General features: G+C 22.9%; 2 protein-coding genes across 9 annotated transcripts in view; one reads left to right on the top strand and one right to left on the bottom strand.

Moving 5' to 3' along the window:
- Nucleotides 1-3,979, top strand: part of LOC127288432 (cell adhesion molecule Dscam2-like) — a 155,297-nt gene extending 151,318 nt beyond the window's left edge. For all 7 annotated transcript variants that reach the window (XM_051315871.1, XM_051315866.1, XM_051315872.1 and 4 more), the window contains 2 exons: nt 193-283; nt 3,290-3,979. In XM_051315871.1, coding sequence (XP_051171828.1) covers nt 193-283; nt 3,290-3,551 — 353 coding nt within the window. In that variant the 3' untranslated portion in view covers nt 3,552-3,979. The remainder of the gene's footprint in view (nt 1-192; nt 284-3,289) is intronic.
- A 572-nt stretch (nt 3,980-4,551) lies between these two features.
- Nucleotides 4,552-11,603, bottom strand: LOC127288436 (battenin). 2 transcript variants are annotated; one of them, XM_051315880.1, is made up of 9 exons: nt 11,431-11,603; nt 8,905-9,231; nt 8,267-8,490; nt 7,165-7,322; nt 6,054-6,212; nt 5,653-5,989; nt 5,395-5,547; nt 5,146-5,286; nt 4,552-5,062 (listed from the first exon to the last, which is right to left on the bottom strand). In XM_051315880.1, exons 3-9 carry the CDS (start codon nt 8,441-8,443, stop codon nt 4,925-4,927), a joined length of 1,263 nt encoding a protein of 420 aa, XP_051171837.1. In that variant the 5' UTR covers nt 8,444-8,490; nt 8,905-9,231; nt 11,431-11,603; the 3' UTR covers nt 4,552-4,924. The 2 variants fall into 2 exon arrangements, with proteins under 2 accessions (XP_051171837.1, XP_051171838.1); XM_051315881.1 differs by lacking the exon at nt 8,905-9,231.
- Between the last annotated feature and the right edge of the window lie 7,068 nt (nt 11,604-18,671).

Here is an 18,671-nt window from a genome sequence, read left to right on the forward strand (position 1 = left end):
TGAAAAATAATTTTTAAAAAGGAAATATAAAAACCGAAAATTTAAAAATAAAATCAGTTAATAATTAATAAAATAAACTAAATAATAATATATAGAAGGCAAATTATTTTCATTCAATGGAAATTTTAAAAAAAATTCAATATCCCATAATTTATTGTTAGAAATTAATTTTTTTTTTAAATTTCTTTCTAGACTTCCTGTACCATGGACCAGAATCTAGCACGTCTACAGAACCCTCACCGGTTTTTGAGAGAAAATCGTTTCCTGGAAGGGGACGACCCAAGTAAGTAGTATGTAATAGTAAATTTCAGTCAGACATTCAAATTGTAAAATTCCTATTTAATTTTATTTATAAAAAATATTAGTAGTAAAAGTCAACTTCAGTCAGACGTCCAAATTTTCATAAATTTTTTTTTAACAATAGTAACAGTCTTTCCAAAAATTTTCGAATTTTTTTTTCAGACAAAGATCAAATTTTTGTAATTTTATCATCAATGATAAAAATTCTTTTAGTCAGTCTTTCAAAATTATTGTAAAACTAGCAAAATTAAACGCGCGCAAGTGCGCCAAATTGAGTATTTCATTATTTGTTATAAAAAAATTAAAGATTAATATTATTAATAATAATTTAATTTATTAGAATATTATTACATATTAAATGATAATAATGAAAATTATATGTTTACAGGCCTCGGTTTATACGACGTTTTTCAAAAATACGACTTTTATCGACTTATTTTAATAAAATGCGACTTTTTTTTTACATTTGAAAAAAAATGTAAATAAAATACATTTTTTAGTATTAAATGTAGATCTTCTTCAGATCTTCTTCAATTCAATTATTTAACAAATTTTTAACTAAAATGATTCTTCACTAAATTAATTATTTTTAATAATTTTAATGAAATACATCACAAATTCAATTATATCAAAATTATTTTTCAATTAAAATTTTTATGAAATTTAACAATTGTTTATAATTTAAAAAAAAAAATATCACAATAAAATTGAATTATTTTTTAAAAATTTCAATTCAAAATAAACTAAAATTCAATTATTACCCGAAATTTTAATTCAAAATCAATTAAAATTCAATAATTATTCAAAATTTTCAATTTAAAATTTAATTATTTACCAAGTTTTCAATTTAAAATGAAATAAAATTCAATTATTTTCTAAAATTTCTATTCAAAATTAATCCAAATTTTCAATCAAAAATGAACTTAAATTAAATTATGATCCAAAATTTCAAATAAAATTCAATTATTTCCCAAAATTTTCAATTCAAAATGAACTGAAATTCAATTATTTTCCAAATTTAAAATCAAATAAAATTTAATTATTCTCAAAAATTTGAATTCAAGATTAATTGAATTTTCAATAATTTGAATTTAAAAGCATTTAAAATTTAATTATTTCTAAAATTTTCCATCGAAATTTTTTTTTTTGAAATTTAATAATTTCAATTATAACTCTAAGGAAATTCAATTATTTTTTAACTATTTTAATAATATTCTTTGAAAATTCAACTATCTGAAACTATTTTTCAATTAAAAATGATTTTCAAATTATTGTATTTTGTCCGCATTTTCTAATAAATTTTTAGTGAAATCATCTCAAAATTTTAATTAAAAATCACTTAAAGTTTCAATTAATTTCAAAAATCTCAATTTTAAATCTTTGAAAATTCAATTAAATTTAAAAAATGTTTTTCAAAAATTGTTTTATAAATTATTTTTAGTTCTGTAAAATTTAATAATTGTTTGAAAATTAACAATATCTTTTGAAATTTAATTATTTCTAAAAATTTCAACTTTAACCCTTCGAAAAGGATTATTATTAAAAAAAAATTTTTTTTAATTTAACCCGCCGTGACTAAGGTAGGGTAAATTTTACCCTATGAAACTTTTATTCCTCGATAGTTTGAACTAGGAATGCTGAATTTTACTGCGATTTTTATATAAATGCAAATTTTGTTGTGACACTAATAAATTACATTACTAGACAATATAAAACAAATTTGTTAAAAAATTTCCATGATTTTAAGCTTTTCTTAAATATAGAAACAGAAAATCATTATAGGGTAAAATTTACCCTACCTTAGTCACGGTATTACAAAATTGAACCTTAGTCTCGCCGGGTTTAAAATCTGTAAAATATTTTTGTTAAAATAAAAAACAAATCCACTTTTTTTTGGAATATAAATCGACTGAAACGACTTTTTGTGTCTTAAAGTTGATTCGAGGCCTGTGTTTTTACTTTTTATAATTAATATTTAATAGGTAATTGTTGGCCCCTGGTACCTTAAAAATTAATTTTTAAAAATAAATTTTTTTCAAATTACTATCTTGTACGAAATTTTCTGGTGCATCTTTTTTCTCATCATAAATTTTTTCTATTTGTATACAATTTTTGAATCAATATACAACTTTAAAAAAAAATTCGTAGGTAAACGTTGTGTACTTCAGCTTCTTGAATTGAATTTTCAAATTTGGAATTTTAAAGAAACTTATTCCGAAATTTGGAAACACAATTATACAACTTTGGACGAAGCTGAAGTACGCAACGTTTATAATAAACGATTTTTAAAAAAACAATTTTTTAAAATAAAAAATTCTATAATTTTTTGCCTAAAAAATATTTTTTTGTATTTGTAATCAACAAATTATAAAAAAAAAATTTTTTAGGCAAAAAATTATAGAATATTTCATTTTAAAAAATTATTTCTTTAAAAATCGTTTATCATAAACGTTGCGTATTTCAGCTTTGTCAACTTTGGCAAAAATGAGAAAAAGAATTGTCAAAATTTGACACGTCATAAGATTACTAATCAAAAAAAACACGTGAAATCAGAAAAGGCCAACTTCAAGTTAGGACAGAAGGACAGACCAAGCATTTTATTATTATATAATTGATATTTGTAGTAAAAGTTAATTTCAGTTAGACTTACAAATTCTTGTAAATATTTTCGTGTCAATAGTAAAAATTAGTTACAGTCTTTCCAAAATTTTTGAATTTTTTTTTTTTTTTTTTTTTTTTTGAGCAGTAGTCAAAGTCAATTTTAATCAGACTTAAAAACTATTGTATTTTTCTTCAACAGTAAAAACGAATTTTTCACCAGGCAACGTGGTTTAAATTTTTTTAATTTTAATATCAGGCTAATTTTCCGGGGCAATTTTATTATTATTATTATAAATTTTTTTCTTTATTTTTATAATTTTTTTATTAAAAAAATATAAATAAATTATGACTATTGTTAATAATGGGAAAAAAAAAATTTTTTTGCCAGGATGTTACAGTTGGCGCGTTATACCGGCGAGGAGGCCCGGTCAATCTTCGGGCTCCACGGGTCTGGCCATTCCCGGCACCAGTCGGGCTCTGTCTTCCGGGAGCACCAGCAGCAGGAGCGCGACGGACCGGGACACTTGTTCATCCCCAAATTGGATCCACCCTCGGGTTTCTCCGACCCGCATGAATTAAGTGAAGCCGAATGCGATTTAGATCGGGGACGAGGTCAACGAAATCTTCGTGACTTTATTATCGCGGTGTAAATATTTAAACAAAACAAATAAATAAATAATTGTAAGCGTGTATTATCATGAATTTTCATCAATGAATTTTATCATTTCGAATTACATCGATAAATAAATGCAGGATAAAATTAAAGACTCAAAGCTGCCACTTATAATAATAATAATTATAATAATAATAAAAAAAAACAACGTTCCAAACAACTCGGTCATCATCAATATGTTGTATACTTGTGTGTACTTGGAGAAAAAAAAAAAAAAAGAATTTCGGATAATCGCGCGCCAAAAAGTTGTCTTGTTGATATATCGTATACTTTATAATATATATGTACATTGTTTAATACGAGATTCGTACACTTATGTTTCAAACAATTTTAGAGATTGTTTATATTCTATTTACTTTGTAAAATATACAAGAAAAAAAAAATATGAATTGCGGTTTGGATATACACTTTGTTTTTATTTACTGTCACCTTTTCCATTTTTACGTTTCGTTTTAATCGAAACTTTTTTTTTCAATAATAAAATATTTCTTTAAAATAAAAAAAAAAATTTATAAAACAGGGTAATATGCCGATAGATAATATTCTTAAATAGAATATTGTTTCTTTTGACAAATTTTTTGTATAAAAATTAACAACTCGTTCCTAAAAAATTGAACATTTTTATTGTAACTGAAACAAATTTTGTCATGTAAAAAAAAATTGATATTCTTAACATTGTTTAATATTTTAAAAAAAAATTTATCTATATTCATTTCATATACATTTGTACTAACGATTTGTCGAAGTTTCAATTCGATCTATCGATATAATACTTCTTTTTTTTTTTTTACTTACTTTTACAATACAATTTTTATAATACAAAATATACATTTTCTTTTTCATTAAGAAAATCTTAAATATTTCTTCTAATTAAAATTTTTCCAAAAATTATCTTAAACTATTGTATTATAAGAAAATTACTGTAAAAAAAAAATTTATAATTTCAAAAAAGTGGAGTATTAAAATCTAGTAAAAAATTAAATTCAAAAATAAAATTCAATTTAATAATAAATGTTTAAAATTATTTCTTCTCATTTTCAAATACAAATGTATGAATTAATTTCATTTATACCCTGAGACGAGAGATAATTATATAAGTAACATTCATACACTTTCAGTCTCACATTCAATATGGTTATACGATAATTGATTTTATTTTTCAAAATTTGCAATTTCATTCCTTTGTAAAAAAAAAAAAATTCTATTTTGAAACAATACTATTTCACATATTTTATCTATCATATAACGTATTTTATTATCAAAACAATAAAAAAAAAAAAAATTTGTATAACAATAAACTATTGTTAGTGAGCAATATGGCTCATACTGATTGCTAATGGCACATATAAATCACGAATTTCTAATTGGTCGTGGAAGTTGACAAATAGCGTTATGGACCGGCATCGACATCCATCCTGCAAGGGCAATTCCTATCGAATCAGCAAGTACAACAATTGAAAATGCAGATTCACGATCCTCTGCTGGAAGCTGAATTAAAAAGATCAAATTTATTTTATAATTACAATAAATAATTATTTAATTATATTTATTATTATTATAATAATTAATACCTGTCTTGAAATTTTATAAAAAGTATTAACATAAGCTCCGCCACCTAAAAGTCCTTCCCAAAAAACAAGAGCAAAAACAATCCAAAAACTGGGAATATAAAAATATATGGATTCAAAAAGTAAAATAATCACGTTCACAAACTGAAAAATAATAAAAATTTACAATTTAATATTTTTTTTCAATATTTTAAAATTTAAAAAAAAAAATTGTACTCTTTTTTCTTGCGAATAATTAATAATAACAAATACCTGCAACACAGCCATGATCCATATTTTATTAAAAGTAAATAATACTGCTGATGATCTTGATATGAAGACACCAATCTGATAGTCAACTTGAAGCCATCGATATTGATCACTAGGGCGTAACCACGGAATATTGTTAAACTCAATCAATTCAAACTGCAATAAAATAACAAATTAGCGAAAAAAAATTTTTTTTAAAAATAAATTCATTTACGAAAAATTTAATTAAATTTAAGAAAGAAATAAAAAAAAAACAATTACCAAACCCTGATTGATAAAATATTCAAAAAGATAAACTAAACCAAGAGGCAGCATGTATTTCAATAATTTTGGCACTAAAAGTAATTTTTCTTTTAATGTTTTTTCTTGAACTTTAATTATTTTCTCTTGACTTCCAATACCATCCTTGGCTGGTGTCATTGTTGTTTGTTTTGGATTTTCTAAAATTAACCAAAATGCAATTCCCTCTAAAACTGGAATTACTAACATTATTAAAAGTGTTTCTTTTGTGTTTAACCAAATTTTCAAACTCGCATAAGAAACAGCACCAAATATTCCTGCGCCACCAGTTCCTGATGACCAGGAAGATATCACATGTCTGCAAGAAAAAAGGTTTTATATTTCAATTTAAAAAAAAAAAAAAATCTATACGAATTACTTACTTATTAAATCGATTGCAATAAGCAATTAGTGTTAATTCTCCTAATCCAGAAGAAATAGACGTGACAACTATTCCTAATATTATAATAACACTTGTTTCACCCAGGGCCACCAATAAGAAACCAGCAAATGAAAGTAATATACAAGCGAGCACGCGAATACTAAAATGCATATTTTTTATTCAATAAATATTATTTCATACAAATATTTTTATATTGAGACCGAATTCATTTCAAATCAGACAGGCTTGACTTGGTTGGAGCTGAAAATAATTTTCACCTTCAAAATGTTGTTCTTCAATGAATTTTAGACGACACGTATTTTTTTATTTTGCTGAAAAAAATTTTTTCTCTAAGTTATAAGGAATTCAAATATATAAGTCGAGAACTTCGTTTTGTTTAAAATGAAGAGAAAAAAATCTTAAAAGTGATGTAACTTTTTAAGTAATTAAGATAATTCACTTTTTCCTTTTGTATCTGAAAGGACTTTTATTCTTCTTTCGAAATCCATTGGAAAATTTAATTTAATGATGTTTTTCTTTTAAAAAATATAAAAAAAAATTTTTCCCTTGTGCCAGAATCGAGCACAAGTTAAATTCTTGTGAGCAATATTCCTCCCTATGAACACAATTCCCAAAAAAATTTTGAGCAAAAAAAAAGGTGGGGTTTTTGAGTAATTTCAAATGAAAGTTTTTTTAGTAAAATGGCCACCATTTTGTTATTTTTAAATATTTTTTAAATTTTCCAATAGATTTCAAAAGAAGAATAAAAGTCCTTTCAGATACAAAAGGAAAAAGTGAATTATCTTAATTACTTAAAAAGTTACATCACTTTTAAGATTTTTTCTCTTCATTTAAAAAAAAAACCGAAGTTCTCGACTTATATATTTGAACTCCTTATAACTTAAAGAAAAAATTTTTTTCAGCAAAATAAAAAAATACGTGTCGTCTAAAATTCATTGAAGAACAACATTTTGAAGGTGAAAATTATTTTCAACTCCAACCAAGTCAAGCCTGTCTAATTTAAAATGAATTTGGTCTTGAATTTTTTTCTAAATCAGAATTTTAATTGAAAAAAAAAAGTTTTTAATTATTTTTAAATTAAAAATACTTACTTGACAAAATATGGCACAAATGGAAAAATTAACTTTGCTATTAAAGATGGCAATACATCGGCTAAAAGTATTGCACCAGTGGATATTGTATTGCACTCTCTATTCATTATATTTGTGCCATTACTCAAAGTTGCATTAATTGTTTCATCTTTTTTATGCTAAAAAAAATAAAATAACTTCAAATAAAAAGAATTTATAATAAATTTATATTACATTTAACGTAATTGTATAGACATTATCATAAATTCCAAAATTTGATAACGTAATAAGTAAAAAATACAAAAAGAAACCAAATATATTAAACAATTTTTATTTCACATAAACTGTAATTATTTTTAACTGTTATTATTTTTTACCCCTCGTATAATATAGTCAATAAATTTTAAATCAATTAAACCTCAGAAGCCATTTATTTGGCGTAAATAAATTTTTTAAATCAAATAAAAATTTATTTGAATCAAATATTTATTTGACTCTGAGACAAATATATATCATTTTTCTGTATGTAGTTCATAAATTAAATAAAGTTTATTAATTTATTAATAACAATTTTATTAATCGTTAATATTTTCAAATAAAAATTATTTTATTTCTTAATTTATATTTCTATACTTGATAATGTAATCAATTATTTAAACAAGGAAACAAATTTTCAATATTTTTTTTTTCACATTGCCTAAATAAGATTAGTGTCATTTATTAGATATTAAAATTTCTTAGATAAAGAAATGATTAGTGGAAACAATGTTCAGACTACAAACATGGTTACATAGTTACAATCTTTTATAAAAATAGATAAAAAAAAAACACAATTGACTTCTAGATTTCTCGCTTTTATTGAAAATAAATTATGCAATAACTACTTTATTTATGGCATTCGAAAATATGCCCATGACCCAATCATTTGCACAATTACACCAGTGAAACTCTTGGTGAATATTAACGACCTAGTCAAAATTTAAATGTGAACAATGTACTATTATTTAAAATTACAAAAGAAGAAAAATTTTAGTAAAATTTAATTCACAACAAAATTTCTATTTTGAGAAATAATTTTTTTTTAAAAAATAAAAATCAAAAAAGAGAAAAAAAAAAAACTCACATCAAATCGTTCTCTGAGAATATCATGAGCTGCACTGAGCATGACAACGTATCCATAATTATTGCACAATCCAAGTATCCAAAATGCCACCAAATTTCTTATTTTATTTGCTTTCTCTGTATCATTATTTCTTTCAACGTCATTTTTTTCCGATATTCTCATTTCACCTTTAGCCATCACAAAAAAAACTTCCTATCTCTTCTAGATAAAAGAAAATAGTTATTCTAGAAAAAAATAAAATCACTTTTTTACTCTTTTCATCCAAACATCTTTTCAAATTTTGTTTAGAATTTTCCATATAAAAAGAAATTGTCTTCAGACGCAATCGCGCAACACGTTTTGTTTGTAAATGTTCGCGCGATAACTATACCGATAAAAACAAGACAATACACTTTTAACTCACAACTAAACTGTCATGTAAATTTTCGAAAAAAAAAAATATATATATTTGCATATTACTCATTATCTTCACAATAATATTTTCTTATAATAAAAATAATAAAAATAAAAATAATAATAATAATAATAATAATAATAATTAGAATTATTATTATCAAAATTTGATATTCATTTATATTTATCTTGTTACATACTTATCTCATTTAGCAATAAAAATAAAAAAAAAATTAAAAACTTACAATTTGACTTGATTTTCAAATGTTGCTTAATAAAATCACTTGTTTGCTGAATCATTAATTACTTAATGGAAATTTTTTTTCATATCTTCTTTTTCTTGAATTTTATAAGCGAAATCATTCGCTTTGCTTTTCAGAGAACGATTGTCACAATACGAAGGTAACAAGTAAACTGATGTTAAAATGCCGGAATGTAAATGAAATACCGTACTCAACTTATACGAGTTAATGTATAAATTGCTAATGAACTTTTAATAGCACTTGTTTTTCAAATAGAAATCACTTTAAGACGTGTAATAACCCTATGACGTGTAATAACAACGTTGTAACCTGTAGATAATGAAAAATAATTATTTTGGGGGCTCGTCAAATATTAACCAATCATTTCATCCAAAAACACGTGTCTCAATTTTCTGTTTATACATTTTTAGAGTAAACTAAAAAAAAATTATATTTTTTACAGAAAATTTTTTTAGGGGAACAAAAGATGAAGGAACGAGAAAGTTATTTAATTTTTTAATATATTCTTAATTAGAATATTTTATTCTATTTTAAAAAATATTTTTTTTTTTATTATTCATAAAAATTTATTTATTCTTTAAATATATTTAAATTATTAATCTTTTTTATTTATAGAGAAATTAAAATCATTTTGTTTTTATAAAGTCAATAATGTACTGTAATAAAAAAATGAAGCAATATATTTGCTAAAAAAAATAAACAAATTTTTATCTATTATTGACATTTCGGAAAGATTTTTTTTTTTTTTTATATGTACGGGAACTATTAAAAAGTCGTCATATTTTTTATTTACAATAAAATTAACTGTGAACAAAATTTAAAATTAAAAAAAAGATATTTAAAAAAAAAAATGGATAAATTATTACTAATTTTTGAATTTTAATTAAAATTCTATCACGTTTTGCAGACATTGAACGCATCAATTTATCACCAATTGAAATAAAATGGAATTCATCATAGAATAAAATGTCTATTTCTAGAATCTTGAATCAAACGATACTTGAATGATGAAGGTTTTTATTTTATAAAACCGATCGCCTGATATTTTCCCCCAAGATAATACCCCCAGAAGTTTCAATCTTAATAATTATAATCTCAAGCGCAACTATCTTAATATGAAGAGTTAACTTATAGCACTCGGTTTAATCAGAATTTATTAAAGATCATTTAAAAAAAATGATTGAATAATAGAAACACAAAAAAAAATTGTTAATATTTCAGTTTTTATGCAATAAAAATAAAAAAATAATAATAATAATAATAATAATAATAATAATAATAATGAAAATAATAAAAAAAAACATAAATAATAAAAATAATTTAATTGAAATATAAATGAAACAAATTAATTTTTCAGGTAAGAGTAATTTTAAAAAAGTGTGAATTACAAAGCGCATTAAACTTTTTAATTTTTAAATACACAATAATAATTGAAGATAATTATTAATATTCTTTCTTGATTTTGCGACATCATAAATGGAAAACGATTTAAGACAATTAACTGGCTTTTTTTCACAATTACACAATAAAGGATTAATAAAAGAGTATATAAAAAAAAATTGATCAACTTTAATAATCTTTATCAAAGTTTATTTTACAAAAAAAAAATTATTAGCAAAATTCTCAAAATTTGAAAAATTAAATTAAATATCTTAATAATTTTTTTGAATTTCAGAAATAAATTAGTTACAAATTTACAAAAAATTTGATTTTTTTCAAAAATAAAAAATGTTAATTAATTTATATGCAAAAAAAAATTAAATAATTGTCAATTAAAAATGATAAATTAACAATTATATCTCAATTATTACTTAATAAAATGTAATTATTTAGAAACAAATGAAAATTTAAATAGAAAATATTTTTATAATGAGATAAATACAATTTTCCTCTATTAATTAAGAAATCAATTATATTTGTCTCAAGTATAGTGAAATCATCTATAACTTTAAAATTCTATCTTTTCCATTTTCTACACTAATTGAAAGGTCAGAGAAACAATGTAAACATTCATACAAAATTCTTTTGCACAATTTACAATAGTTATCAAAATAAATATTCCATAGAATAAGAATAGTTTTCCATTCATCATTTAGTTAATTTTCAAGACTTCGAAAAATTTCATCTCATTAAGAAACAATGAGCCTATGATTATTTCAAAGAACGACTAATTGTTTTTTAATTTATTTAAAAAAGAAAAATTTATTTCAAAAAAAAAAAAAAAAAAAAAACTTTGCTCATAACTAAAAATCTCAAAATTATTTACAATTTGTCCCCTTTTTTATAATTAATCAAATTTTTCCACTAATAAAATTATTTTAATATTTTTATAAAACTTCTTTTAATATTAAAATATTCCCAACAAAATTTGAATTAATCCGCAGGAAAATTTGAATTATACTTAAAAATAAAATTATTTTTTTAAAAATATTCTTAAGTATAGAAAATTATTAAATCACCATTTTAAATTTGTATGTAAATTATTCAAGAAAAATGTAAATTACTCACATTGAGGAAAAAAATAAGTCTTTAAATATTCCACAAAATAATGTAACAAAACAAAAAATTGCAGTTAAAATAAAAATACATTTCGAATTTTCTTATCATCCATTTTTTAATGAAAAATTTGACATGTATAAATATTTTGACAGAAACATGTCCGTATTGCAATTAAACGTGATGAAAACTAAGGTACGAATATTATTCAATTTACAATTAGTTCAAATTGGAAAAATAAAAGTTGAATAGATGTCACTGTTAGTATCGAATGAAGATAAAACAGATTTCTTCTTAATTTTTCTCATTGGTAGAAAATACAAGATAATTTATAAAAAACATTCATAAATAATCTTAAAAAAAATATAATAAAATTAATTAACAATATGTTAAAAAAATTTTTAAAATTATTTTTTAAATTAAATTTTTATAAATAGAAAAAGTATTAAACAATCTAGATTATAAATCCCAGGTATATCTACAGCCGGTAATTTATCGACCAATATTTATTAGGTTCAATTTTTTAAATAATTCGATTATTCTTTTTTTTAAAAAAAAAAAACACGTTGCCCTACTTCGAAATAAAAAATAGAAATAATTTCCGAAACTTAGTGAAAAAAAAAATTTCTACCTATTATTTTATTCAAAAAGCTAAATTTAAAACTGAAAAACGTAAAAATTTGTCTTTTTTTATACTAAAAATAAACTCTATCCACGAGTAAATTCACTTACAGCACATAAAACACACATACCGGTTACGACTTTTACAATTGAAATAAAATTAAAAAAAAAACATTTTCACTATAATTTCATCTCAAATATTATTGTAAAACTCTACAATTTATTTTTAATACCAATATAATGGTATTAAAAATAAAATGAAACTTAAAAAAAAAATTTGCACATTATTCTATTTCAACACATAATGAAGAACAAACTATATTTTTAATTTTTCTTTTACCTGTTACATGAAATTTAAATTCAAAAACAAAGAAATCACTTAAAATCTAAAAAAAAAAAAAGTTGAAAAATTATTTTGCAACTATTTTATCTTCACACGCGTTTATAAAATGTGTATGCACAAGTCTAAACACTCTTGAAATGAGTCTTCTTTCCTATTCAATAAACGACCAACAGAGGGAAGCAGTAACTTTCTCAGAAATTCATTCCCCAATTTTCTAGACTCTCATAAAACTCACAGGTTCTCTTCAGCTCACCTGATAAAATTGCTTCAACTTTAGTACTCCACAATTCCACATTCCTCAATAACTACTTTCAAATTATTCGAGTAAAAAAATATTCAAAGAAATTTATCCCTATATAATTATCCTTCATTTTATGTAAGAAAAAAAAAATTTATACCAGAAAAAAAAATTATTTATCATTAATAATTATCGAATTATTCTATTTAAAAGTTTTTTAATTTTTTTTATTAAATCCCTAAAGTATATATATATTTCTCAAATTTGAAAAAAAAAAAAAATAAAATCAGAATTTTAATTTTTTGAAATTAAATATTTTTCAAAAAAAAGAACAAGGAGAAAAAAAAATCGCTCTAAAACGGAAAATGTTGAAAAAAAAGATGATTGATTTCATCGGCTCGTGCGGCTATTTTTTCAAGAGGTCCGAATGAAAAGTAAATTTAAAAAAATGCTTTGAAAAACCGTGGTCAATTGAGTGCCCAGCTGCCCAAATGTCCATCTGTCCTATTACCCTCCCATTTACTGACCGGACCTAACAACGCAAAATCGATCTGTCGGATCACTGTCGCGATTATGTTTCACGTTAGCAAACGCTAGCCTTTTGTTAATCCCAATGATAAAAAAAAAAAAAAAAAAGTGAAAAAAAAGATTGGAAGTTTTTCTGAATTTTTTTTTCCCCCTTCCAAGGATCTCAATCTACTGCAGATGAAAATGCTTCAATATCTATATATCCTGAAAAAAATTTCATTCTTCACGAGCAAATCTAATTTTTCCCTTATTATTCTCGTTGAAATTACATTTCATTGATTCGAGTCATAAAAAATTTTTAATTAATTTTTTTCACAAACTTAAAAATAGAATTTATTATTTAAATAAAAAAAAATAAATTTTATTTAAATAAATAAATTAATAAGATTTTAAAAAATTTAATAAAATAAAAAAAAAATCAATTATCAACGTTTGAAAAATTTTTCCTTGATCCGTTATTAAAATTACAATAACAATTAAAGAATTCATTCATTAATTTCCGAAACTGATAAACCATTTATCAAAAAAAAAACATTTTTCTTTTTTATATCCAAATTTTGTTAATAATTTTTTTATGGAATTAGTTTTTTTATAAAAAAATAAATAATATAATAAATGTAGATATAATATACAATTATTATTATTGTTATTATTATAATAATGAATAATAATTTTTTGTCGATATATAAAAAAAAATTAATTTAAATTATTCATCGAATTTTATTCCTTTACGAAAATTGCTTAGTTTTTCTGTTTTATAATTATTTATGAGGATTTGTATATTGTTTAACAACTTTGTTAAGATACGTGTATATATATACATCTTATGAAGCTTGCACGCAAGAGGTGCGTTTTGTCGATGGTTATATACAGAGTTATTGACGAAATTGTATTCGATCAAAAATCCCCGTCCCTTGGAGAAACTATATACATAATTTAAAAGCAAACGAGGCAAATTAGGCCTCAAGCTGTATTCAATGGACATGGACGTTCCGCTTCGCGGCCTTCCAACTTTCCGCGCACTTGTCACGCGATTTCGTCTAATATTGATAACGATAATGTCATTCTTGGAGCAGCATCGTTTTTGATAAATTTATTGACAGTTCTAAAAATTATATATATGTTACGGGCAATGTGCGGGAGGCGGGCAATGTCCGAGAATGCCCGGGCATTGTCGACAATGCCCAAAATCAGTGGGCATTGTCGACATTGCCCACTTATTTTTAAAAACGTTTACAAAAGGTTGACAATGCCCGGTCATTGTTGACAATGCCCGGGCATTTTCGACATTGCCCACTAATTTTTGGGCAATGTTGTTTATTATAAATAAGTAACATGTTATTAGAAAATAATGCCCGAAATATTTATTTTCACTGTCACTGTTAATAGGTCTAATTAATTTCTTGTTTCCGTTCACGGAAATTGTGTCGTATTTTTTTAAAAATCTGTAACTCCTCGAATCCTTTTTTTCGCATAACTTTAATTGGTCCACTTTTTTAATGTAACTTTCATATTCCTCACAAGACATGTAAGCACAATTGTCTGTCCGTTTTTTTGACAGCAAAATAATTTGTTGTACTAACAAAGCGTTGATCAAATAAATTTTTCTCACCTTAATTAATATTTTTGTAGAAATAATAAAATTAATTAATAATTAAGTACAAAATTTATTAAAACTTTTTTCTTTACAATTATAAAACATTATTTTAGTACATTAAATATTAAAAATTAAGAATTACAGCCGAGTATCACAATGAAGTCTATACTTATGTTTGATATCGTAAAATGACGAAAAGTCCTCCTTTTGGGGCACACAAAATGATTGCAAATAAATCCATTGAATTGACTGCACAAATAAAAATTCTTCAGAATTTAGTAAACAGCGTTAAATTGATTATATTATTCAATTATTCAGTTTTAACAAGTGATGAAATATTTACTTATATTACAAATTATTTTTTATTAAAAAATTTTATGCATTTCAACATTGCCCAAAATGGACTGGGCATTGTCGACATTGCCCAGAAAACAGAATTTTATAAATAATTTTCGACATTGACCGAAAAAAACAGGGCAATGTCGACAATGCCCACTGATTTTGGGCATTGTCGACAATGCCCGGGCATTCTCGGACATTGCCCGCCTCCCGCACATTGCCCGTAACATATATATATAATCCCAATATAATTCATCTTTAAGTTTTTCTCGTATATATGCAAAAATTGAGACTGTATTCCAAAATCAATGCAAATTTTCAGTATTTCGATCAAATTTCTATATTTATAACCGAAAATTCATAAAACTAATAAGTTTAAAAAAAATACATATTCAGATACTCAATAAAAAAAGGTACTAATGGTGCAGTACTGGCGCAGTACTGGCGCAGTACTGACAAATACTAGCTCAGTACTGACACCCAGTATTAGCTACCAGAGTTGGCACCAGTATTGGTAACCACTACTGGTTCAATACTGGCCGAGTACTGGCTGTTTTGTAATTTATTGTATACGAAAATAAAGCTTTAACTGTAACAGAGATAAGTTTCACTCCAGGTAATACTTTTTTGGTATACTTAGGAAAAAGTGTTTTAAATTTTTAGTAACCCAAAACATATTAAATATTAATTAAATTAGTCAACTAACTAATTAATATTTTATTATATAAAATCGAAAACACAAAGAATTTTCATTCCTTCTTATAACATATATATTGCAAATTATTATTTTAAAAAATCAAAAAATAAATATAAAAATATCGACGCCTCCCGTTGATAAGATGCCCGTTCATTTGTTAGAATAATAAAATGCCAACTCGAGCTCAGTTCAATATGAAGCTAGTTCAATATTGTCAAAATAATAAAAGGCTAACTCAGTTTCCGTATAATATAATCCTATCTTGCATTAAATTCGAATTCAAGTTTTCGTAAATTAAAAAAGAAGTTTAAGTCGATCAGAATATTAATTCATACTTTTTAATGATTAATTAGTGATTAATAATTATTAATAAAATAAGAAATAGAATAAAAAACAAATAATAAAATAAATGAAAATAAAAAATATTATTAAAAAAGAAAAAAATTAATTTAGCCTTGAATTATTTATTACTAATATTATTTTTTTTATTAATTTTTTTATTTGTTTATTTATTTATTTTTTTATTTTTGTTAATCATTAATTAATAATTACAAAATATTAAATAATATTCCGATCGAGTTAGAAATTATTTATTTTACGAAAACTTGAATATTTTTAACTCGATCGGAATATTATTTAATATTTTTTAATGATTAATTAATGATTAACAAAATAAAAAAATTAATAAAAAAAATAATATTAGTAATAAATAATTCAAGGCTAAATTAATTTTTTTCTTTTTTAATAATATTTTTTATTTTCATTTATTTTATTATTTGTTTTTTATTCTATTTCTTATTTTTTTAATAATTATTAATCACAAGCTCGAGTTGGCATTTTATTATTCTGACAAATGAACATGCATCTTATCAACGGGAGGCGTCGATATGTTTATTGTAAAACCAAAGTTTTTATAATATATAAAAACAGTTCAGTAAAAATAAAAATGTTTATAAAATAATTATAATGTATATAATTATGCAATTAACTATTAAATTATTTTATTATTTACTTTAATTTATTAATTATTATATCAAATATAAATAAAATTAACATTGAATTCAATTCAATTTACATAAAACAAAATTAGTTTACAAATTAACTCATCATAAATATAATGATTTAATAAATAATGAATATACTAAATTCCTGAAATTAGGTAATTATGAAAAAAATTATCTAAATTATTTTTAAATTAACATTAAATTTTTGTTTATAATTCATTTTTGGAAAAAAAACTGAAGAATAACATCCAGAAATAAATTTCAATAATTTTATTGATCATTATATAAGTTTGTAGGTTTAACTATTTTTTATAATTTCTATTAAGAAAGGTTAATTATATATTTTATATTATTGATAATATAACATTTGTAAAATTTTACTTGCGATTGTATTTAATTTTTTAAATTAAATTTATATTATAAATTTTATTTTAAAAAATATTAATTTTTTATAAACAAATTTATTTATTTTTAGTTTGATCGTTTAAAATTTTTTTTTGGTTTATTGCTTATCTGAAAACAAAAAGAAAATCTTGCAAAATGTTTTAGACTTAGTCTCAGGAAACTTTTTGTTTAAATAATTTTACCCACAGAAAAGCAAAAATAAAGTACATTTTAATTTTGAAAAATAAAATTAAGTTGAAAAAATTTTGATGAACAAAATATTTAAACAAAAAGATTCATCGAGTTCACTCTAGAACTTTTTGTAAACTAGTATTAATCAAAAAGAAAATCTATTTGAGCCAATACTGGCTCAATATCGGCTCAGTACTGGTTTGCCAGTACTGGGAGGATGATACTGCACCAGTACTGATACAATGAAAATACCAGTACTGGTTCAGTACATTTTTGGTTGGGTAGGAAAATTTTTTAAATTCCTAAAAAGTACTAAAAAATTTTGATTCACAATTTCAAAAATTTTTAATTTTATAAATAATTTGTTTTTTATTTATAAAAATTTATTTTTTCATATCGAAATAAAAAACATTTTTCATTTACAAACAATAAAACATATTTCATTTTATTTTTCAAATAAAATGAAATATTTTTCAATTCCAAAAAAAAAGAATATAAAATAATTATTGTCCATACGAAATAAATGTATAGAAGAAAAATATTAACAGTCCTTTGCCTTTTGATAAATGTGATTTAAAAAAAAGAAACCCCATTCAATGCGATGTATTCATTTATTGCACGAGAATGGAAACTAAAAGTTTAATTTATCAATTTTCTAACATTTATGGGGTGAAACATCTATCATAATTCCCTCCTTTTTTTTTTGATAAGAATTTCGTTTTCAAATGTTACAAGAAAATAGTGTTTTGTGAACAAAACTTCTCTTTTCAAAAGCAAAAAAAAAAATAATTTTTATTAAACTTCTTTGAAAATTTTCAAAATAAAAATTTAAAAAACAATTCTCAACAATATTTTAAAAAAAGTAAATATTTCAAATGGATTTATGAAAATACGTCACATTAATGTTAATCGATAATATATGTATTGTCATCGGTCACATTAATCAAAGTGAAGCATTTAATCTTGAAACGAGAAACGTGATTAAACCAACGTAACGAGAACAATAATCTATTGAACATTGTACGTATGAGAAAATTATACCTTAATGCCATATATTTAGAAATTATTACACACATCGATATTTAAATAAGTTTCAACGCTCGTTGTATAGGGATATAAATTCCAACTGACCATATATAGTAAACTTCAATGCCCCATCCATCTTTATATATATATATATACATCACACATTCACGTATAGATATAATACATAAAATACACTTTTCCCTCTACCCTCTTAATACATTTTCCCACTTTACTTTTACCTCGTCCCTTATATATTCGAACTTCACCACCCTTATTTTCCGTCG

Source organism: Leptopilina boulardi, unplaced genomic scaffold (assembly GCF_019393585.1).
Source record: "Leptopilina boulardi isolate dan_hultmark-lab unplaced genomic scaffold, ZJU_Lbou_2.1 LbouV2_386, whole genome shotgun sequence".
NCBI classification, from domain to species: Eukaryota; Metazoa; Arthropoda; class Insecta; order Hymenoptera; family Figitidae; genus Leptopilina; species Leptopilina boulardi.

Bases quoted from the DNA above. Each gene is read 5' to 3' on its own strand.
- LOC127288436 (XM_051315881.1), bottom strand. From the start codon at position 8,443: ATGGCTAAAGGTGAAATGAGAATATCGGAAAAAAATGACGTTGAAAGA. The intron at 6,213-7,164 runs GTAAGTATTTTT...TATGCATTTTAG, and splicing joins TTTGTGCCATATTTTGTCAA to TATTCGCGTGCTCGCTTGTA. The intron at 5,063-5,145 runs GTATTAATTATT...TTTTTAATTCAG, and splicing joins TTTATAAAATTTCAAGACAG to CTTCCAGCAGAGGATCGTGA.